The sequence below is a fragment of the Chiroxiphia lanceolata genome, chromosome 17 (genome assembly GCF_009829145.1).
Source record: "Chiroxiphia lanceolata isolate bChiLan1 chromosome 17, bChiLan1.pri, whole genome shotgun sequence".
Classification (NCBI taxonomy): domain Eukaryota; kingdom Metazoa; phylum Chordata; class Aves; order Passeriformes; family Pipridae; genus Chiroxiphia; species Chiroxiphia lanceolata.
This window is the reverse complement of record NC_045653.1, coordinates 15,302,154-15,321,561: the sequence shown is the minus strand read 5'-3', so window position 1 is coordinate 15,321,561 and position 19,408 is coordinate 15,302,154. Positions and strand designations below refer to the sequence as shown.

The 19,408-nt window shown below is 49.0% G+C and overlaps 1 protein-coding gene across 8 annotated transcripts; it reads right to left on the bottom strand.

Annotated features, from left to right (window-relative positions):
* Nucleotides 1-244: 244 nt before the first annotated feature.
* SGK2 (serum/glucocorticoid regulated kinase 2) lies at nt 245-19,093 on the bottom strand. 8 transcript variants are annotated; one of them, XM_032705119.1, is made up of 15 exons: nt 18,829-19,093; nt 15,201-15,333; nt 9,811-9,880; nt 8,506-8,583; nt 7,999-8,048; nt 7,358-7,415; nt 6,695-6,778; nt 6,247-6,378; nt 5,327-5,439; nt 4,766-4,802; nt 4,105-4,191; nt 2,812-2,907; nt 2,383-2,538; nt 1,911-2,000; nt 245-1,694 (listed from the first exon to the last, which is right to left on the bottom strand). In XM_032705119.1, the coding sequence occupies exons 1-15, from the start codon at nt 18,917-18,919 to the stop codon at nt 1,539-1,541; spliced, it is 1,431 nt and encodes a 476-aa protein (XP_032561010.1). In that variant the 5' UTR covers nt 18,920-19,093; the 3' UTR covers nt 245-1,538. The 8 variants fall into 8 exon arrangements, with proteins under 8 accessions (XP_032561010.1, XP_032561013.1, XP_032561011.1 ...); XM_032705122.1 differs by having other exon boundaries at nt 8,506-8,563; nt 18,829-18,934; XM_032705120.1 differs by lacking the exon at nt 9,811-9,880 and having other exon boundaries at nt 8,506-8,563; nt 18,829-19,091.
* Between the last annotated feature and the right edge of the window lie 315 nt (nt 19,094-19,408).

Below are 19,408 nucleotides of genomic sequence, written 5' to 3'. Positions count from 1 at the left end.
ATCCCTGGGAGTGTTCAAGGCCAGGCTGGACAGGGCTTAGAGCAACCTGGTCTAGAGGGGCTTGAAGGCTCCTTCCAACCCACACCATCATATGATTCTACGATTAACCTATTTCTTCCTCTTTAAACTTAAACCCAGCAGTTTTAGTGACTTTATGCGTGCAGGTAAGTGCTCTTACACACAGCATAGACCAACCACCCTCCCCCCCTGCTCCCTCCCCCCTCACACCTCCAGGACAGCCATATGGATGCACATCAGTGTTTGCACTTTAATATAAACCATGTCATATTTCCGATGACTTCAGCATACACAAGATAAAGTCCAATTAAAAAAAAAAAAAAAAATGTTCCAGCTCAAGCTTCCCCACAGCATGAGCACCACACAACTTGCAGAAAGTCCCTTGTTTATCCTTGGGTTACAGTGGAAGCTCTAAGATCCCCCTCTTTTCCCCACAGCAACAAAATAAAACAGCTTTAAAAAGAAAAAGTGGGAAGTGACATTCAATGAATACACCAGCATTTAAATTAAGGCAGAATAAATAACTGTTCTACATCAGTGATGGGTGTTTTCAGATGAGTACTGGAGCCTGGAGCAGCACTGCTGGCCACCCTTTGCTGTGCACTATCCTGTACTCCACGTGCTCCTCACAGTTGTGTTGGTGTGTCATGGGCAAGTCAAGCACATGCTGTGAAAGACACCCCCCATCCCAAGCAGGGTTCAGCCATAGAGTTATTTTTTCAAGCAATTCAGCCTCTTCCCCACCCCTTTGATCTGAGATATTCCTCCCACACGTTGGCTCCTCCATAACAGCCTCCTTAGTGCTTCAGCAGCATCCTAATTCACCCAGAGAGGTGACCCACTCACCTTGGGGAGAGACTAGCTGGCATCAAAGGCCCCAGTGCAGTTCAGGATTCGCAGACCTGCAGCTGCCTTTGGAGCAACAATTGGTGAACAGTTTTCCCTCAGCCCAGCTCTGCCCAGGATGAGTGGCTTAAGTGACACAGTCTACTTAAAGGAAGGAAGCCAATATTCATGGCTGTGTGACGAATTCCCTTCTCAGTTGAGTAGGCAGGTAAAGCAGTTGGACAGAGCTGGGCACAGCTCCCCAACAAAAACAAAAAAGAAAAACAAAGGGGAAAAAGGTGGCCAGTTACAGGGACATGGCTGTTGATGTGAATGATGGCTCATACCTCGACCATAAATACAACCACAGGGTGAATACAATTCTGCCAAGTAGCACAAGACACTCAGGGGAAAAACCATAATCAGTGTCCCACTTTCTCTGCCAGGGAAACAGTCCTGGCATGAAAATATTTGGGGGAAGTCCACCAAACAGCAAAAGTTGAGCTCTGTTCCATCCCAGCCAGTTAGTGTGTTAGTCCCAATTTCCTTAAGCCATGAGCAAAGGACAAAATCCTCTCGAAAAACCAACAGAAAACAAACAAACAAACAAACAAACCCCAAAACCCAGTCAAAACCAAAAAACCCCCATAAAACCTATTTATTTAAAATCTGTCTTCTCAAAGCCTTTGTAAAACTTAGATGTCCTCTTCAGTTGGTGCATAAGAAAATCCTAAAAATGCATCTGAGGCACTGGAGCTGCTGGCTGCTAGGTCAGGTGTGTGGGTGATGGAGGCAGAGATTGCTTCTTGGGTGAACTCTGGATCAAAGTGTCGCAGATCAGCTGGACCAGCCTAAGCCAAGGAGCAGAGACACACTGTCATTTTGAGTGAACAGAACCCAGCCCCTTGTGTTCAGACAGTCCAACACAGCTGCTCTTCCAGAAGAGCCATCAGCACTGCATTTACAGTTCCTAGTCCACACCTCAGAACCCTCAGTGTCAGCGTAAGGCATCTGCAGAGGGTCCCTTTTGTACTCCTATATATAAGAAAACAGAAACACCCACTTACCACATTGGGGTTGAATGGAGGGGTAATCCTCTTGTGGTACAAATCATCCCAGTTTATTGGGCTGAAGAATACATGGTTCTTTATCTCAAGCTGCATAGAAAGCAGGGGGAAATGTTAGACTTCTGCCAACCCTCCTTTTCTAGCACCTGCCAGCTGGTCTCACAACATTAAAGAGTTGAAGCATGACTTGGAGCTACCACATACGCATGCCCACAAATCCTTAATACATGAGGGTCACGGTCCAGTAATCCCTTGAAGGGAAATGACCCATCACACATTGGCATGCCTAGCTTGCCATCACACCTTTCCCTCTGGAAATCCAAGACAACCTCATATGCCCCTTTTAGGAGGCTGGAGGGACACACTGCGTGGAAAGCTTTATCCAAGGCAGTGGTGTTATCATAAAAGAAAGGCTCAGAATAGAAAGCTTTCCCATCTATTCTCCCTCCTGATCATAATGGAGGCTACCTACAAAGTCTGTTTTGGCACCCAGCCTCCTCTTCTGCTCCTTGTGGAGGAGTCCCTGGAGGATGTCACAAGCTGCTACCGTCTTGGTTCCTTGGATGTGGAGTGGCTTGTGCAGAATGTTGTCATACATCTGAGACACATCCCGGCTGTAAAAAGGAGGCTGATTTGAAAGAGAGGAGAAGCAGCCAGGTAAAACATGAGCTACCATAAGGAACCACACATTGCAGATCAAAAATGACACCTGCTGTGAGTAGACGAGGGAGACCTGACACGTCTCTGCTCAAAAGTACAATGGTATGATTAAACCAGGTCATCTAATTCAGGATTTAGTCATCTATCAGGTACCATGTGAACACCAGACCAACCTCACACCACAGCTTTTGAAAATAAGTTCTCTACCATGTAAAGTAAAAGAGACCATTTCTAAACTTACCAGTCCGAACAGCATTTCATAGAGGACAGCTCCTAGACACCACCAGTCTACTGTCCTGTCATAGGGCTGCTTCTTTAGCACCTCAGGAGCCAGGTACTGGGAAGTCAGAAGCAAACATTTGAGTCAAGCTATAAAGAAGGGCTTTGCCCTTGTAAGTCACAAATCTGGCTGCAGCTCAAGCTGAGCAAATGCATTAGGAAGCACACAGGTGCAGCCCCCAGTGTTCTTCCAGGCTACAGAAGGTTTTCTTGCTATAGAGGACTTGTACAAGGATTTGCCACCCATCACAATTCAACCAGCAAACCTGTCCCACACTGACACATCACATCCCTAAGAGGCTCATGTGATTTTGAAAAAGCTGCTGTTTTCAGTCCCAACAAGTCTGTCCAAAACAGCAAAACTACCAATAACCACCACCAAGGGGCAACAGGCAAGAATTTGAGCAGTTTGCAGAATAAACAGCCTCCCACAGAATTATCTCTATGTACTATCAGGTTCTGTCTAGAACAGGAAGACACCAACATACATGAAAACTAGAAAACAAAGCTCAAACATTCCTGCTTGGTTCATGCTGTGCTATTGCATAAGAGGCAATTTCCTGCCCACTTCTGCTGAGCTTGAAAACTGGAAGGTGTGCTGTTCACAAACCCTCCTTCAAGCTATCTAGGAAGAGCAGCAGGACAGATGTATTACCTAGGCTGAAGTGCTACCAAAATCCTCAGCTCACTAAGAAGGAAAAAAGCCTCCAAGAAGCCAAACTGGAAACAGGTTTTCACAAAACCTGGTTGGGGGACATTGGAGAAAAGACATTTCTTCCCTTCTGAGCAATGTTCACATTCCAGAGGGGAGCCTGGTCCTCTCCTCTGCACAGGGCATTTTGCAACTCATGCATACCAAGTACACATAGGAGAGCACAGCAAGGTCAGGTGCATGTCAGCAGCAGCAGGCTCCCTGTTTTGCAGCTCCAGGGTATTGGAGCAGGTAAACAGCCTGCTCACAGGCTCCCAGGGTCAAGGTTGTCTCCACAGATACCTGAAACAGCTGCAGTTTCACAAGTCTGGCCATTTCCAAGTGCAGGGATCCCTGCCCTTGATAGCACAGCAATGTCAGAGTTTAGCTGTTACAGATAAAACCATCTCCGATGAGTAGGGAAGGCCTTACTTGAACTCCAGTTTCAGGCCAACAACCTCAAAGATCCCAAGGCGGTCTAATTTAGAGTCCATATTTTGAGATGCTACATAAGCCCAAGACTCAGAGCAGCAAGTCACAGCAAAGCCCCAGCATATGCTGTACCTCAGGAGTGCCACAAAAAGTAGAAGTTGTCTCCTCTTGCTCCATTCCTTCTTTGCACAGTCCGAAGTCTGTCAATACTATGTGTCCCTAAAGAAGAGAGAAGTTTCAGCCTGGCTCACTCTTCCTAGAGAGGAAACAGGGTTTCCAAGTATTTACCTTCACATTGCATCTCACGGGGGTTTTAGTTCCCCACTGCTCATCTCTCTCCGCTCCCTCCCCTATGGACATCCTATAGCACAAGTACAGGAGCCTATAGAGAAAGTACAGTCTGGATTTTTTTGTTTGTTTGTTTTATTTGTCTACAACTGGATAACTATGAAGAGATCCAGCACTTCTGTGCTTTGCTGCTGCTTTATCCTAGAGATTGTTTAAAAGTGCTCACCACCAGAGTAGCAGCAGTGACCTGTTCTTCACATCCCTGATCCCTGCCCACAAGTCAGGTCTCAGCTTTTGGGAATGAGCCCAGCCTCACAGTGTATGCAGTTTTGCAGAGGGCAGGCTCAATCCCCCTTGCAGGATCTGCACAGAAGTGCAGTGGGGCAGACATACAAAATCCATGCCATGATGTAAGTTATAGCCCAGCTTGCAGAACCACAGCCCTCTGTTTATAGTCCTGATGCTTTTAAAGACAGACGAAAAGTAGCCCAAGCTGTGAATATACCTGGCAATCCAGGAGAATGTTCTCAGGTTTTAAGTCTCTGCAAGACAAAAGGTGCTGTTTGAGCAGATTTGGCCAGATACTTAGAAAACATGAATCTGAAACAGCATCAGCTAAGAATAGGAGCTAACAAAGCCTCCCAGTCCAGACCCTTCTTGAAGTGCAGATTCCCATCAACATACACACATGCAAACATTGAAAGGCTGCTGACATACAGGATCAGGTGTTAGCCTGCATTTCTGTGCATAAATTGTTATGGAGCAATGATTTCTCTCTTATTGAGCCAGGGGTTTTTATATTTTTACACTTAAACATTCTTTCTCCTTCCCACTATCAGTCTGAGAGTATTTATTGCCCACCAGGTCCTGTGCAGACAGGATCCCTCTTGAAAGTGTAAGTGCCAGCAGCACTTAGTCAGTCTTGTCTGGGGTAGGAAATTCTTCAGCTATTTCAGTCCTGAATATATTGCAGGGCCCCAGTGAGCCCTTTCCTTCCCTAGCACTGACACAACCTTGCTGGGCACACTTGGTGGCCCTGCCCTCCCCAGCAGGACACATGTCTTACCTGTAAATGATGTTTAAGGAATGCAAGTACCCAATTGCACTGGCAACTTCTGCAGCATAGAACCGGGCCCGGGGTTCACGGAAACAGCGCTCCCTTTGCAAGTGGAAGAAGAGCTACAGCCAGATGAGAGGGTTGGTCATTTTTCTAAATAACTGAAGGCTACCTGGAGCAAGGCTGAAAGCCAGCTACTCAAGCGAAAAAGTCTTTGCAGCAAGTAGCACACAAATAACACCAAATGAGCCCAAACCAAGCCCCTTTAAGCAGCCCAAACACCTTCCTATAAATTGCTCCCTTTGTTCCACTCTTCATTCCCAAAAATAAATAATTAATTCTCTGAAAAACATCTTATGCTGATCTAGTTAAACTCCTAGCTTAGTACAGCTCATGTACTACTGGTAACCTAGCCATAAGAAGTGATACATGCCTAGATCTGAACACAAGATCCCCAACATAAACTCTATTTGGGCAATAAATCCACGTTAACATATCTCCCAGCCAGTTTCAGATAGTATAGAAAGACAGCTGGAAGAAAGTGAGCTTCTACAGCACAGAAAAATTCTATAAAAGTATGCTGACATCACCCAAGCACTAGACATAGATCCAGAGCTGGCCCACAGGTGGGTTTTGCCTAAAGCTCACTAGCATCAGTATTTCCTGTATTCTCCATAGGATTTTAAAACACCCCTAACACATACTTTTCTCAGCATCCTTGCTTTAGGAATCATCTGGCTCAGGTCCTAGCCAGCAAGATCTTCACTCAATTTACAGATGAGGTAATGCCAGGTGTTCCTGGCTGCTCCTTTCTGGCAGTCAAAGCAGCATTATACCTCAACATGATTATCTTCTGACAAGAAACAGTTTTAGGCAATAAAGCAGCATGTTTGAGAAGGACCAAAAAGAAAACCTCTAAGTGCACTCACCTCTCCTCCATTTACATAGTCAAGCACAAAGTAAAGCTTCTCTGAGGTCTGGAAGGAATAATGGAGTCCCACAAGGAAGGGGTGCTTGACATTTTTCAGCAACACATTGCGTTCCGCCATGATGTGATTTTGCTATCAAGAAGCAGACAAGGCATTAGGGTTTCAGGCAAGGGTCCAGCCCAGCCTGTCATAGGGGCTCACTGCTGTTTTCAAAATGGGTGGAGGTTGTGAGCCAAAGAGAGTCATTTCTAGCCCCAGAAAGGGAATCACTCCCTGCTATCTGACCCATTTAATCTCTGTTCTTCATGTTCCCATAGCACAGAGAAATCCTTGTCTAACATGCAAATTGCCTACATGAATGACAACCACCAGGTACCCCAATTGCATTACCAGGATAGCTCATACACTGACCACTATTTGCAGAAATAGCCAAGGAAAGCAAACATACCTCCTTTTTCTTGAGGATAGTTTTCTTATGCAAGACTTTCACTGCATAAAAGGTCCCATCACACTTGCGTTTGGCCAGGAGAACCTGCAACACAAGGTCCTGGTTACAGGTTTCAGCCTCACCTTCTGCCTTTTGGTTAGTGTTTCCTCACTAGCTCAATAGTCTTGTGCATGATTATACTACTCCAGAGGGTCAGGTACAAAGTTTTAAAGACAGTTCCAGACCTGTGAATTCTCATCACTTTCTCATTGCCGGAAAAAAAGCATGCAACACCTCCACATACATCACTTAGACACTCAAAAGAAAACAGTTTGGAGCATCTGGGGGGACAGTTCCATTTAAAGGGGATCCAGGCTGTCTCCCAGGTTCAGGTTTGTCTGGAGTTCTTTTGCTACCTGAAGAAGTCTGAAGCTCATTTTGAATCAAGCACTGCTCCTTACCATCAACACCCTGAGCATAAAGCACCTCACACTTCAGTCCTTAAAGAGATGGCAGGATGGCTCAGAGTAAGAATGGACTATGAAAACCCTATCTCAGGGCTTACCGAATCTCAGCCATACTCAGGCCAAACACCTCAGGAGACATGCAAAGGACACAGCTAGAAACTCCTTTAGCAAGATATTTGCTTTCCAAGCTACAGCCCACCTGTAAAAACCCACTTACTTTTCCAAAGCTTCCTTTGCCAATAACCTTCAGAAAGTCAAAGTCTGTTGGCTTGGCACTGTTAGACAAGAATGAAATAAGTTAATGTTTCTGGGAGAGAAACAGGCAACAGCAACACTACCATCAAAGCAGAGTTCCTGCTTGGAAAGATGAGTGTTTGTGAAAGGGATTAAAGGGCACTGGATGGGTGACCCTTGCTCCCAGCCACCTCAGGATTCACACTCTGTATGTCAGTGGACCCAGCACAGCATGAGCAATCCCTCAGCAATCCACATGCTGAACACAGCAGCAGGTGAAAACACCTGTCAAGAACAAGTGACACCTTTAGAGGGGACACTTTTTCTAGAGGAAAATAGTCAGGGAGCCAGCAGTTACAAAGAAGATCTTCCCTCACTGTCTCTCAAGAGAGATGGGACAAGGAGCTGCAGATATGGACAGGAGAGGATGATTATGATAACAAGGACCAGCTATAGTTTGTCTTGAAAGCTGGTGCACTGGTAACACACATGGTGTTAAAGGCCAAGTAATGTAGTTGTTAGGACTTTTGCAGGCACCACACACGTGAGAAACAGAGACCATCTGCATTCCCCTGCCCGACCTCTTCACACTCCGCACCCTACCTGGCTTTACAGGGAGCTTACTTGGGGTTAGCAGAAGGTCCAAGGTTGATGTTGTCAGTTGGTGTTGAAGGCTAGAGAAGACAACAATAATGTTAGTCACAAGGACCATGCTGCAGGCTGTGCTTTCCCTTCCTCAATACAGCATCCCCTCACACTGAGCCATTGATAAACACCCATCAGCAAGAGACACAGTGCTTGTTTTGGCAAACTTTTAACTAAGGCCACTTTAGGTGGCCATATATACATCCAGGTCTGTGGAACTAACTCCTTCCTCTTCTCAATGACAAAGAGTACAGACACACATGCTCTTCCTCCTCCCCAGGCTCTGGGAGCATTATGTCTTTTCCAAAAGGCTATATACGTCCTCTCTGCTCTTCTTTTTTTCCACCCAGCATCACCCACAAGGACAGAGCAGCAGTAAGACTTCCAGCAGGCTAACACAGGCTCTCCTGCTTGTTTTTCATCTAAAGACACCAGCCCCTTTTGTCCCAGAAGTGAGGATTTGCTGGTTCAGAGCCCTGATCTCACCTGGGTGCTTTTGTCTGGGCTCCGGGAACGATCCATTAAAAAAGCAACTCGTTCAGCACTTGGAAAAAGAAGAGCAAGCTAGTGTTCAAAACAAAATCCAAGAGAGAAACATCTTCACATCATTAACTTGCCAGGGAGCAGCACAGACCCTGGTATGTGCACCTCTCCATCATAGGAGGGCTCAGCTGAGTTCCCCAGCTACTCCCTTGGTAGCACTGCTACCCCCCAAGGGATGGGAGTGTACACACTCCAGGGGAGGCAGTGAACACTGGGAGCAGATTAGGGAAAAAGGGTTCATGGATGCACAAGCATATAAATACCACGGTTAGCCCTTGACTTGAAATAGCAGAAACCGGTCAGAACACCAACATGTGAGGACCAGCACAGCCCAGCAGGGCCAGGTGAAGTCACAGCCCTCCTAGCCATGGCCAGACCCCTCTTGAGGCAGGTGCAGCCCCCACCCCACTGCACAGTGATGTTGCAGCACCCAGCCCTGCAACCCAGTGAGTGCCCCCCACAGGGCAGCCAGGAGAGTCCAGCTGGGTCCAACCACCACATGCCATCAGGATGGCACCTGTCAGAGGCCATTCCCCCTAGGCCAGGTCAGACAGGGCAGCTCAGGGCTGTTGACTCTGCAGGGAAGAGGAGCTCAACATGGCAGCCAGGGCTGGCTCAGTGAGCACAGGACTTATCTACCTAGTGCAACTACTGCTGGGGTTGGAAAACCTGGACTCAAACACTTGGTGGTTCAGGTCTGCCCTGATCAGGCATCACTGGGGATAGGTGGGTCCCCCCACCCTAGGGATTCCCCCCCTTTGGTTTAGAGGATTCCCCCATGCTCCTTTCAAAAGCCAGAATTAAGGAGATAACAAACAAAACAAGCAGCTCTGTTCCCTTCTCCCCTGCCCCAGAGAACTGACTCCCACTCAACCCCACCAAGCCCTCATACACCGCAGGGAAACTCTGAAGGCTCTCATCCCCACAGCCACCCTCTGTCCTACCACTCCCAAAGAGGGGGCCCAAAGAACCCACCAGCCTCCCCACATCTCACCTGTGGGCGTTCCCTCTCTGTGCCCCTACACGCCAGCAGGCACAGACCGCCAATCATCCCCAAGCCCCCCTCCTGCGCAGCCAGGCTACCCATGGCAGGAGATGCCAGGCAGCAGTGGATGCTGGCGGCTGTCCCTGAGCACTGCCCATATCTGCCCGGTGCCAGCCAGCTCCATTCACCACTCAGCCAGCGCAGGGGTTATCGGGTTGAGCTGTTAAAGGGCTCTCATCCCACTGAGAGCATTTTATACTCACTACGAGCAGAGCCTGGAGCCGGAGGCCTTGATGGTTTGCCCTATCCTCTCCCGACCGTGCTTGATGAGTTCTGTGAGGAAAGTTGGAGCACCGAAGCCGATTAGCTGGCAGTGTGATCACAAGTGCACAGAGGCACATTTGTTCTTCACTGACCTTGCTCTTCTCTCCACAGCCGCCCTCCTCCCCCTTCCACTCACATACCAAAATAACCAGGAAATTATAGGAACCAGGACATCTTCCCTCCCAGCCCCACCAGGAGCCCTCAATAGCTCACAGGACAGGGATAAGTGCCACAAAATGGACACCGCCTCCCACAGCACAGGGGACTCAGGCTAGAGCACCACTGCCAAGCCCTCCTGAGCCACTCCTGGGTCCCTGGGGCGGGGGGAACAAGGAGAGCTCCCACAAGGACGATGCTGTACTGGGATATGTCACATACTTGGCACATCCACTGTCCCTTTCATTCAGGACTCTGCAAGTAATTAGGGACATGAATGAAACCTTTCAGAGCCCTGCAGGAGGTAAGCCAGCACACACACATCACAGTGAGTGACCTGCCCAAGGACACGTAGCCAGTGCCAGAAGCTGGGATTCCCACCACGGAGCATCCCTGCTCCTCAGCCGTTTGGGTGGTTGCCACCACTCATTATCTTCATCATCTCTCCCTTCACAGAGCTGCAGTCCCAAGCCTGCTCCCTGCTGCACAGGCTGAGCCAGAGAGAAGCCCAAGAAGTGCAACCTGTACAGAGGATTTCCTTGTTTTGCTTAGTTCTGTCACTGGAGGGAAAGGAAGACTCAAAATATTCACAGAAACATACACTGCCCTGTCCCTCTAAAAAGAAGGGGGGTTATAGACTCAGGTAAGTTGTCATCTTGGAATAGCTCCTCAACAGACCGAGGAATCAGCAGCATCAACCACCAGAGACTCTTCCCCTGGGCAAAGAGTTTGTAGGACAAGTTTTGAGGCAAACACAAGCCCATTGCAGAACCCTTCCTGCATGGATCTTTGGGTCTGCTAGGCAGAGGGACCTGTGTGCTACCGAGAGCCACTGAACTGACCCCAAAAGCAGGTCTGGGATCTGGGTGCAGCTCTGATAAGGAGCCAAAAAACTAAGCTGTGGGTTTAGAGTTTCCAAATGGATAAGAAAGGAAAAGCAGGAACTTAAAGCAAAACCCACAAATCATGCAGTGAGAGAGTTTACAACACCAGGCTGGTCTGAGCCCCTGACCTTGTCTGTACTTTGTCCTGCAGCAGATACAAGAACCTGTCTCAGCTGGCATCCACAAGCAGGGACAAGATGCAGGCAGCACCCAGACAGATCAAGGCCCATTTCCTCCCACTGGGCATAGTCCTTCTTTCCCTGACAGTCTGACTCTCCTCCGACTTACCGAGGTCTGTTGAAGGTCGTCAAACACCTGCCTCAGGGTGCATCTGTCCCACAGTCTGTGAGCCAGCCTGGTCAGATATCATGGCCACAGCAGAGGGACATCAGCACTGCTGTGTTTGGAGCAGGCAACACTCACTCAAGGCTCAGGGCCAGGGAGAAGGTTGGCACAGAGAATGGCCGGGGTACACAGGTGTGTGTGGACAAGCCTCAAGCTGCACTGGCAGCAATAGGTAGAGGAGTGAAGACTCCCATCGCCTGCTCAGGAGGCTCTTACCAGAGCAACCCAACCTATAACCTCACTCCCCCTCCACGCATCGCTGCCATTCATCAGATGATACAGCCCGTTTCCTCCTAATCTGAGCCCCCACAAACTTGGGTTTGGATCCAAGGTCAGCTTGCTGCCACTGTTCCTACCCTAGACTCCAGGGAAAATACTGACTCAGACACAGATGGAGATGTCGCAGCTTGGGTATCTTGGAGACCACACAGCCAAGCCACGGAAAAAAAATCCATCTGCCTTGGAGGTACTTATTACCAGTACAAGTTTCTGACTTGCTCCAAGGGGCTTGGACAAGCCAATTCTATCAAGATCTCCACAGCCTGCAAGTAGGCAAGAACCTCTTCCAGCCTGGCAGCCTGTGCATGCTTCCTTCCATCAGCCCCGTTCTGCTCCACTGCTTCTTTGCTGGAAGTAAAGCCACTCAACAAGTCCCTGCTGACCAAGGGCAGCATTTTCCAACAAAGCGTGTTCATTAAATGGACTTACTCTGAGACTAGAGCCTGTGCACTTAAGTACCATGCACGTTTTTTAGTCTGTGTATATCCCCATCCCATATCACCCTCTATTCAGAGAGTTCAGAGCCACCTTTCCCAACCCAGATTCACCTTCAAAGCCAGGTTAGTTTGTGGTCTAAATCTCTGAAGCAGTCAAGTAGGCTTTTCCTGATCACTAATAAACCCTACTCCCTTTAAAGCACAAAGATTTCCTGAGCGCACACACACTGAACAACAGAACCAGAAATAGGTCACGAAAATACACTGGAATCTTTGGTTATACATGCTCGGCTGCATCCCTCCTTGTGCCTGCTGGTGCAGCAGGAATGCTCCAGGCATAGCCAGGGCCACAGAGAGCATCAGCAAGCAAGTCCAGGAGTTTCCCCAATATGATGTGACTATGCCACACCAGGAACACAAAGTCCTGCACCCCACTCTCCCCTCCTCAAAGACCCCCAACTCCTGGCCAGAGCAATCTTCCAGGCAGCAGGAACCCACTCACACAACACAGAGCTGCTACTTACAAGTTGAAGCAGTTACTGCAGCTATGTCTCCCCCCACCACACATCCCTCAGCAACATACGTTTTCTTCCCAGCACAGCACGAGCAGCTCCCTCTCCCTTGCACAGTTCTGGCAGTGGTGACCCACATTCCCATGCTAGCCCAGCATTATTTGCTACAAACACATTACTAATGCAACGCGTACCTTGTACAGAGAGGCAACCTCACAGATTCGTCATCTGTGAGCTGCCTCCCACCCTCCTCCCAGATGGCACTGCTCTCGGCAGCCTTCCCTACCTAACCCAGATTGCAAACCCCTCCAAGCAAGTCCCTCATCCCCTCTCGCTCTGGGAAGGGCTGGCTGCCAGCATGGAGAGGCAAGGAGGTGTGGCAAGCTGTCACTGGGACAGCAGGTGATGTTTTGGAGGAAGCAGAGTTTGGAGAGTCACCTAAGGCAGGCCACAGCTTCCACCCAGCACAGGGGCTGCTTGCAGCTAAAGGGGGGAGATACCCCAGTTTCGTCTCAGAGAAAGAGCACAGAAGGGCTATTCCTGCAAACACATGCTTTTACTGGGGAGAAAAAAAGGCTCAAGTTTTCCCCTGCCACAGATCTAAGAGAGAGCTGCAAGCCACCATTTTACTCCACTTTCATTCCCATTGAGACACTATAGTTGTACACAGCAAGTCCAGGAGCAGGTTAGGAAAGACCTGAAAGCACTTTTCTGCACTCAAGGAAGCTCTCTTAGCCATCCTCTGCAAAGCTCCTGGGTTGCCAATTTTCTCTTACAGATCCTCTTCCCTACACCCCAGGGACACTGCAAACCAGTGCAGGAACCCAGCCAAGCAGCCCTGGCTCTGGGCAAGCTGGAGCCCACTGACAAACAACTCTCCGGATTTTAGAGGAAAACTACATGCAAAACTTAAAGAAAACAGCAGGTGGCTAAAGCTTGCAGCACTTTGCAAAAAATAATCCCGTGAAAATAAAAAGCAAAGCATCAAACATACCTGGGAGCACATCTACCAGTGGAGGCTGAGTCCTGAAGCATGCAAAGCAGTTCACGACCAGTGAGTGCTGAGACCCCTCATTTCCCACACTTCCCATCTTTGTATCAGCCCGCCCAGATTGCCCTGGCAGACCAGAAGCCCAAGGCTCTTTCTTAAAACCCAAATGGGAATAGGCTTTTTTTCCTGCAGCAGTCCATTTAGCCCCTGAACACAATCATCCTCAATATGGCCATACCACTACTGCTGCTTCCCAGCAGCCCTTTAAAGCAAGCAGGCAAAGCTGACCAGCTGCAAAAGATGAAGAGGTACCTGCCAGGTGTACTCAAGGAGAAAGAATTTAGGTAGGAGGGATAGTTTTGGATGGGGAGGGAGAGGTGCAGGTGCTGAGTAGGAGCAAATTATGTCCTGGCAGGCAGGACATATTCTGAATAATTTTTTACGTGTTAGTAAGCTTGAAATCTGTCCACTGTCCTGTAGTTTGGAGGAAGGTCAAAACTGTCATTTGACTCAGGTCAAACCCAGAAGATGCTGCTCCTTCCAGTGTCCTGTGTGGCTGCAGCCAGGGCAGCAAGGATGGTATTAACTGCAAACATAAACACCTGAGGAGGGGAAGCATGGTGATTTGAGACAGCAGAGACTAAGCAAAAGGAGATCTGGAAGAAGGGCTGTCTTCTCTCTCTTCATTAAAAATAAAGCAGTTGCTTTTTGCTTCCATTGTAGTTTCCTGCAAAATCTCCCTGTAGAAAAGTGGCCTATAGAGCGAGTTCAGTGGTGGGTGCAAGGAGGTAAAGGCAGGGGTGTGAGCAGAATTCCCTGAGGGAAGCAGAGGGGCTGGCCACCATGGGACAGGTCCCTCATGCCAGACTACAACTACTAGGAAGAAATCATCTGGAATAGATTATGTGCTTGTTGCCATGTGTAATTAGGGAGGGGAAGCAGCATGTTGCTTGAAATATTGTTCTCTCTCAGGTTGAAGCCTGATTTTTTTGCTTAGCCAACACCCTCAAGCTATCAGCATTGTCAACTTTCAAGAGTATCTCCTAATATGTTTTTCTTTTCTCCAGTTTTACCTCCACTTGAAGTGAAATGGTCAAGTTTGAGAATACTTTCATCAGTTAACTTACATTTTCTAGTCAGTGTCTTCTGCTTTTGTTTCTTTCATGAAAATCTTGGTGTCATCAATAAAATCTACTTGATTTTCTTTTCCATGGAAAAAAGCATCTTTAATTAAAAACTCGTTTTCTATGCAAAGAAGAGGAAGTGGAAGGATCCTCTAAGGAAAAGTTTTTATAGCTAAAATGCATAAAATGCCTAATCTGGTGACAGATACTGGCAGGCAAAGTGATGTTGGGTTGGTTTTGTCCATCCTACCTGTGCTGTTTGTGAGGGTCACTGACCCTCAAGGGCTGTGCACGCGCTGGGTGTCACTCAGAGCCAGGCATGTGATGCAAAGCTGCCTCCATTGCACACAAACACCTCCTGGATTCCCTGCATGTCCCATGGGAGCTGGGCTTCACGCAATCTTTGCTGGACAGGGTGAGCCCTAGCAAAGGGCTGTGACGTAAGCCCAAGTGGAGTCCACCGGGAAGATGTACAACAGGGCTGTGCCCTCTGCCAGCTGCTCCACAGCCCAACGCTAGTAGGAGACCTCCATGGGGAAGCCTTCTCCATGCCCTATCCATCCCCAGGGCTTAGTGACACCGTACCAGCCAGAAGCATTACCCTTTGTCTTGCCCAGAGCAGTGGAGGAGGGCTCCATCCAGGCCACGAACATAAGCCAGCTGGAACAGGGGCAGGAGCTCAGCTGCCGGCACAGGGTGTCCTTGGGAAGCAGAGCACACAGATGTTTCTCCTCCTGCAAATGTGAAGGGCACAGGAGTAAGAGCAGAAACAAGCCCTAAGGTGCAGCACTGGCTGCTCACCAGTTCTGGGACACTGGGACAGCTCCCTGACACTTGTCTGGCCAGCATCCACCCGCCACTCAGTCTGGTGGAGATCACTAAGGGTGCTCTGCCACTGCTTCAGTGGCAAATTGCTTTGGGACTGGCAGATGGAGAGCAGTGGAAGAGAGCTAGATGGTACTGGTTGGCCGTTTGGCTTCTTTACAACAGAAGAAATTTACACTAAAACTGTTAAATTCACACATTTCTGCTCTTAGGAAAGGATTTTGGGTTTTGATGAGGAGTTAAGACCAAATTAATTCTCCCTGTACCCAGCGTGACTGCCCTGACACTGGTGGTTCCCTGTCACAGGAGAAGACATTCTCTGGAAGTACAGGGACACGGGGCCAACCAGGAAATCCCCAGTGTAGTGCAGGTCCCCACCTGGGAATTCAACATCGGATGCCACCAGATTCCTGGAGAAGCTGCAAAGGGCTTTGCCCTGCAGAGCCCTGTGACCTTCCCTGTAGTGGTGTCCTGGGCAAACAGTTGTCCCCATGATGGCGGACAGGAGGGGGACAGGTAGATGTGAACAGATTCCAGCCCACCTGAGCAGACCTCCCCCTGTGTAAGAGATGAAACTTTCCCCCTTTTCCTGCCTTGTGTGCCCACAGCCAGCCACATCCTGCAGCAGCTCTCACCCCTCACCCAACACTGCCCCTTGCCCATGTCAGTGTCATGCTGAAGGAGCTGCTGGATGGGAGAGTGTTTGCAGGTCACACACATCACACGGGCACGTGTCCCTGCAGGTGCTACTGGCATGACCATGCCCCCTTACAACAAGACTGGCTTTGGCCCATTCCCCTGCCCAGAATGTGCATACTCCTAAACAAAATTAAACAATTCTAATAAAACTGGAGATCTGTTGATGTAAGAGCTGGGTTTTGTGAGTGTTGTTGGTCTTCTGTGCCAGGCTGTTCTTTCCCTGCCCTCAGAGAACATGTAGGGCCAGGAAAACCTCTGATGGACCTGAGTTCAGAGGTGAGGAGCAGCTTTCAGGCAATTTAACCCCTTCTATGCACATCTCCTGACAGGGCATGCTTCTCCAAGCCCTGTAAGGGGTCAAGGGCTGCATGGTCCTTTCCTGGCTGAGTTTGGTCCTCCCACTGGGACCATCCCTGGCTGGTGCCACTCACCCTGCCACATTTGCAGCTTCTCTAGGGCAGGACATGTCCAGTGGACAACAGGCCCAGCCCATTGTCTCTACCTACAGAGAAATACCTCCCTCTCTCTCTCTTATAACATTTTATGTGCTATTTTACAGGGAAAGGTAATCCTAATTTCCCTATCTAGTAATATCCATAACCACAATCATAAAAGTATCACTGAAGAGGAACCACACAGCAATCAGAATTGCAGGGAAGGTTCAGGTAAAACTAAAACATTTCTCTAGAGTGCACAGAGCAAGTTTCCATGGACCTGCAGTGAAAGGTGACCTAAAATGTTTGGCTACTCAGTTACCTCTGCTGGGTAAGGGCTAGCATAGGATAGTATGGGATGGGATAGGATAGAACAGAGATAGGATGTTCTTTAAAAGCTCAGAGCCTATTTCTTCATTTTAAGGATGATTCATTAAAGACTAAATAGACTATTGGTGACCACTACAGGTCTTTAAACTATTTCGTTCTTTTTCCTGCTCTCTATATTTTTCTTTCAGCTTCAAAAAACCCAGGCTCTGCCTCATGTTTTGCCTTTGACTTTGCTAGCAAATCCCACAAGAGTGCTGGGATGTTTCCCATGTTTTGGAGAAAGGAACCAAGAGGAGACTACTGGGGATCAGGTTTTTATTCCAAAAGACAGCTAAAGTGGGTTTGAGCAACTCTTGCAACATTTTGTCCCTCTGCTTCTACAAATATTAACACATCAGAATATTACTGATCTCTTGTAAAGCCTTTACATCTTCTGAGGAATAAATTCTGGAGTTTATTATTGCCATTAAATTAATTGGCTGGGACTTTTTTGTTCCTAAGTACCTTTTAAGTGTAGGCACTGTCTCAGTGAATAAATTATATGCAGTTGGAAGCAACCTGACTGTAAGGTTGCTGGCCAGCCTTGTCCCTGGGGAAGGTGCAACTCCTGCTTGTTGCCCTCTCCTCTCCTCCCCAGCAGCACTTCAGGACACATTACAGCTTGTGCTTTAGAGCCTTTCTTAAAAATAACCCACAAACCCTCAATTCTGTTTTTTGGGGTGAGCACCTCTTTTCCACTGCAGCACAGATCAGTCTGATGCAGGGCACACACTCAGGGCCACCACTCATATCTCAAGCCCTGAATGTGACCAGCCTGGGGGGCCAAGGGCAGAGAGGCAGTTTTCTGGCTTGACTGAGCAGGGCTTAACAGCTTGGAGACAGCTCGGGGAGCTGCACTGCCCAAAACCAGGCCCCTCTGACACAGCAATGGGTTCATTAGAAAAGCTTGTGGGTGCAGCATTCCTGGGAACACCCCTCTCCCCTGCTCTGTCCCAATCCCACTGCCAATCATGAGAGTGGCCACCTCCATCTCCTCGCCATAAGTACCTATTTTCACCCCTTTTTATCCACATGCAAATTCTGGGAAGCAACTGCTGGAGACTGTCTCCAGCAGAGCTATGTATACTGGATCTGGTGGACAGCCCAGTTCAAGTCAAGCCCATGAGCTCCTCTACAAGAGCAGCAAAGCTGTGCCGAAATCTGCTGAGCCTGTCTCTGTTCCCCTGCTCTGGCATCCAGCAGGAACAGCCCTCCCTCTCCTGCCAGCGGGGGGTTTGGGAATACCCTGTTAGAAGGCTGCTGGACACAGCACCCCTGAGCTTCACCAGGCCCAGCCCCAGAGACTCACACAGCCTGGGACACCACAGCCAACACAACCTGAAATATCTGGAGCAAACCTCACCCTTCTAGTGCTGCAAATGCCTGTGCAGGCCCAAAGCTCCTTTCCCTGTGCAGGTGGCTCAGGGACATGGGGACACACAGTCAGTCACCAGCTACCTCTGCTGATCTGCCAGCTCTTGAAATCACCTTGGTCGAAAACACTCATGGGTGCTCCCCATGGACCTCACCCAGGTGAGCTGATGTGGGGCTGCATGGACAAGCAGGGTGATGGAAGCTCCTTGAGATAGAAGTTTCCTGGGGGAGGCACAGTTAATGCTAGAAATCTTTTCACCTAGTACAATATTGCAGGAGGAGCAAGGGGGCTGCTTGTCTTCTCTCTGGATTTCTCCACAGCTGGGAAACCACCCCACTGCTGGAAATCAACCCTCCACCACTTCCAGCTGCTGGCCCCAAGCAGCAGCTCTCCCACAAGCCAGCCAGGTTTCCTGGCAGCAAGGGCGAAGTCCTTCACAAAAACTTCTGCTTCTCCCGAAAGAGTTCAGGAACTCATCAGAGGAAGGAAAAGTCTCAGTCATCCCAGAGAAAGCAAATGGGCATTACCTGCAGAGAGCGAGGTGTGGGGAACAGGGCTCCTGGGATCCAGCGGCAGGGCAGACAGGCACTGCCACACTCCCACTGTGGGAAGCAGCATGTACTGCTCTTCTTCCCGTTGTTTTTATTTTGGCAATTCAGCCTGAAGGTCGAAGAAAAAGTCTGAAGGAGTGGCTTGTGGCAGGCAGTAAATGATTACCCTGGACCTCTCTCAAAGGGGATTGAGGCACAGGGAGCTGGGGGGGGAGAGGAAAATCCCTCCTTGGGGGGATTAGAGGGTAGCTCGCTGGCAGGGAAGTGCAAAGGGTCAGAACAAAGTGCTCTGTTTGCTGGAGGCTGTGCCAGGTCACATGCCAGGTCCTAGCAGAGGTAATGAGGCATGTATCACCTCCCAAATGCCTGCAAGACCTCCTGGATGTGGATATGACCTGTTGCCAACACACCACCAATCCATGGAGCTTGCCAGCCGGGAAGGAGTGGGGTGAGGTGGAGCCTTGTCCTCCAGCAGCACTGCGTCCGGGGCAGGCCATCCAGGGCCTTACGTGCTTGGGTTGTGAAGTGCAACAGTCCTACAATGCTCCTTCTGCTT